A 2,812-nucleotide genomic window follows, 5' to 3' on the forward strand; every position below is an offset into this window, starting at 1 on the left:
ACCACTATCCGAGAAACTTTGGACAGCCCAATAGACAATCTCTGGACTCGTACTCTAGCCCTTGCAACTTTAACTGTCTATGAAGCAGGTATGGACTCCTACACAAAGTTTCTTCTACTTCATGGCACAACATGGGATGATGGAAGTCTTCCGCCAGTTACAGAAAAGTTACTTATGGGCTTTGTAGCTTTTTGTGATGAACATAAACAAATTAAACATTCTACAATCAAACATTATTTGTGTGGAATTAGATTCTATTATTTAAAGCAAGATGGTTTCAACCCCATGCTCAAAGATGGAAAACCCCTGGAGTGTTTAACCCATTTCCTTCGTGGTACGACTGTTATCGTCATGTGCGCTATCTTCGGCGTACCACTACAGTCGTTGTTTTCATACAAGCGTCTTAGAGGCCCTTGAATTACTATGTAAAAGCCCCGTATGAATAAAACGTTTGCATGATTTAGACAGTGGAAATTTCCCTTGCTCATGCGCATTAAAAATGAAACTAGATACCTCTTTTTTGGGGGAAATTTTGGTTAAAACAAAGGAAATCCGAGTCACTGACGCGATCGTAGTTTCAAAATGGCGGACAGAGAAGAAGGACTGAGCGATGGTAGTGATATTGAGGGAGATTATGAGGAACAAGAGGAGAATATTGCAGATGTAGAAAGAGAGATCATTCGTGGAGATGTTGATGATTGGATACACAACATTTTTCAGGAGGACAGCAATGACGAAGCCGATTTTTTGGGCTTTCAGAGCGAGTGGACGTCTGAAAATTTTCATCCACGTATTGGAAATGTCTTCAGAAAAATCGGTGGCGCAACAGTTGAACATCCGGAAGAGGCGTCAGCCGGCCAGTACTTCGAGTTATTTTGGACTAACGAACTTCTAGACAGGTTAGTTCAAGAAACGAACAATTATGCACAACAAGAACGCGAGAAAACCCCACCCCCTCCGTTTGCTCCAAAATGGACGCCCGTTGACAAGTCAGACATCAAGGCGTTTTTAGCCCTATGTTTTGCTATGGGCATCCTCAGATTGCCAGACAAAGCTGACTACTGGAGGCAAAACAAATGGATGTTTGTAACAAATTTCAACAGAGTGATGTCCAGGGACAGATTTTTCTTGATCTGGAGATACCTCCATGTACAGAATAATGAAATTCAGCCAGACACACCCGACAAATTGTGGAAGATCCGTTATTTATTGGACTTTCTAAATAAAAAGTTTGAAGAAATGTATGTGCCCTATGGGAATGCGACGGTAGATGAAAGTATGATCAAATTTAAGGGCAGATTATCGTTTCGGCAATACCTACCCGCAAAGCCAGTAAAATGGGGAGTGAAAGTCTGGGCACTTGCTGAAAGCGATACCGGATACTTGAGCAAGTTTCAAGTATACACAGGGAAAGAAAATAACCAAGAAAAAGGACTTACTCATAGAGTTGTAATGGACCTGTGCCATCATTATTTTGGATCCAACTTGTGTGTCTACATGGACAATTTTTACACAAGTCCGGAACTTCTGAACGACCTTCACATCAGGGGAATCATGGCTTGTGGAACGGTACGTGTGAATAGAAAAGGTCTTCCTAAACACCTACTACCAAGCAAAGTTGGTCTTCAGAAACATGAATTCAAGGTTGCCCAGAAAGACAACCTGACTTACTGTGTATGGCAGGACACTAAACCAGTGACGGTACTTTCCAACTTCCATGATCCAACCCACCGTGGTCAAGTTTCAAGGAGAGCAGCTGAGAATCGTGTCGTTCAAGTCCCACTCATGCTGGCTGATTATCAAAAGAACATGAAAGGAGTGGATCTCTGTGATCAAATGGTGGGGTATTACCAGCTAAACTACAGGTCAAAGAAATGGTGGCGCCGCATATTTTTTTACTTGATGATGGCATCGGCCCATAACGCATACATTGTCGCCAAGGACATTCACACCCACGCCGCGAGGGAGAGGTGGCCAGGATTCCAGGACTTTATCGAGGAACTGGTGGAAGATCTGATTGGTGACACCAGGGCTAGAAGGGAGCCACCAAAAGTTGACTGTGGGGGCAGGGCTACTGCCCACGACATTGTGAAAATGTTCCCAAAGAACAAGGTGTGTCGTGAATGTTCACTTTCTGGGCCGCAGGGACAGAGAAAAGGAGTAACAAAATTTGGGTGCCAGCAGTGTGGTGTTCCAGTGCACTTAGAGTGCAGCTCAAAACATATTATGAGAATGTTGAACAAGTGAATTGTGTTTAGGAATGTTTGTTCAAATGGATAATTCTGTGGACTTAGTATTGTTTTATTTTTCATAAATTTTACGTAAGTACATTGAAGTTTGAACTTTTTAAAATAGATATTTCTTTTTATTCATTATCTTACAATATAAACACTTTAAAAACAGATTGTTATAGTTAAAATTTGTTGTTAAAATAATTTTTTTCTTGGCTATAGTAAATTTGAAGCAAAGCAAATAAATGATGTTTATGTCAAGAAATACTCCATTTTCAAGAAATGTAATAACTTTTTTATTTTTCAAGATATTTTTATTCTGTGAACTGTATTTGAAGCAGAAATATTTGTTTTATGAATTTATGCAAAAAAAATGTGCTGTTTACATTCACTTTATTTGAGTAAAATGCATGTAAATAAAAATAATTTAAAACAAAAAATTGTGTTTACAAATTTTCTTTTATTTACTCAAAGTATTATTGAGGATAATATTGCTTCTGCATTCTGAAAATTATACTGTAAGATGCAGAATTTTAAGAGCTTTTAGAAAATATATACTTTATTATGTCTCTAGACAGTAG

General features: G+C 39.0%; 1 protein-coding gene across 1 annotated transcript; it reads left to right on the forward strand.

Annotated features, from left to right (window-relative positions):
* Positions 1-582: 582 nt before the first annotated feature.
* LOC134245731 (piggyBac transposable element-derived protein 4-like) lies at positions 583-2,247 on the forward strand. Its single transcript, XM_062727990.1, has one exon. The coding sequence runs from the start codon at positions 583-585 to the stop codon at positions 2,245-2,247; it is 1,665 nt and encodes a 554-aa protein (XP_062583974.1).
* Positions 2,248-2,812: the final 565 nt, after the last annotated feature.

Source organism: Saccostrea cucullata, unplaced genomic scaffold (genome assembly GCF_032062105.1).
Source record: "Saccostrea cucullata isolate Sc308-1 unplaced genomic scaffold, CSIRO_AGI_Scuc_v1 ctg11666, whole genome shotgun sequence".
Lineage (NCBI taxonomy): Eukaryota > Metazoa > Mollusca > Bivalvia > Ostreida > Ostreidae > Saccostrea > Saccostrea cuccullata.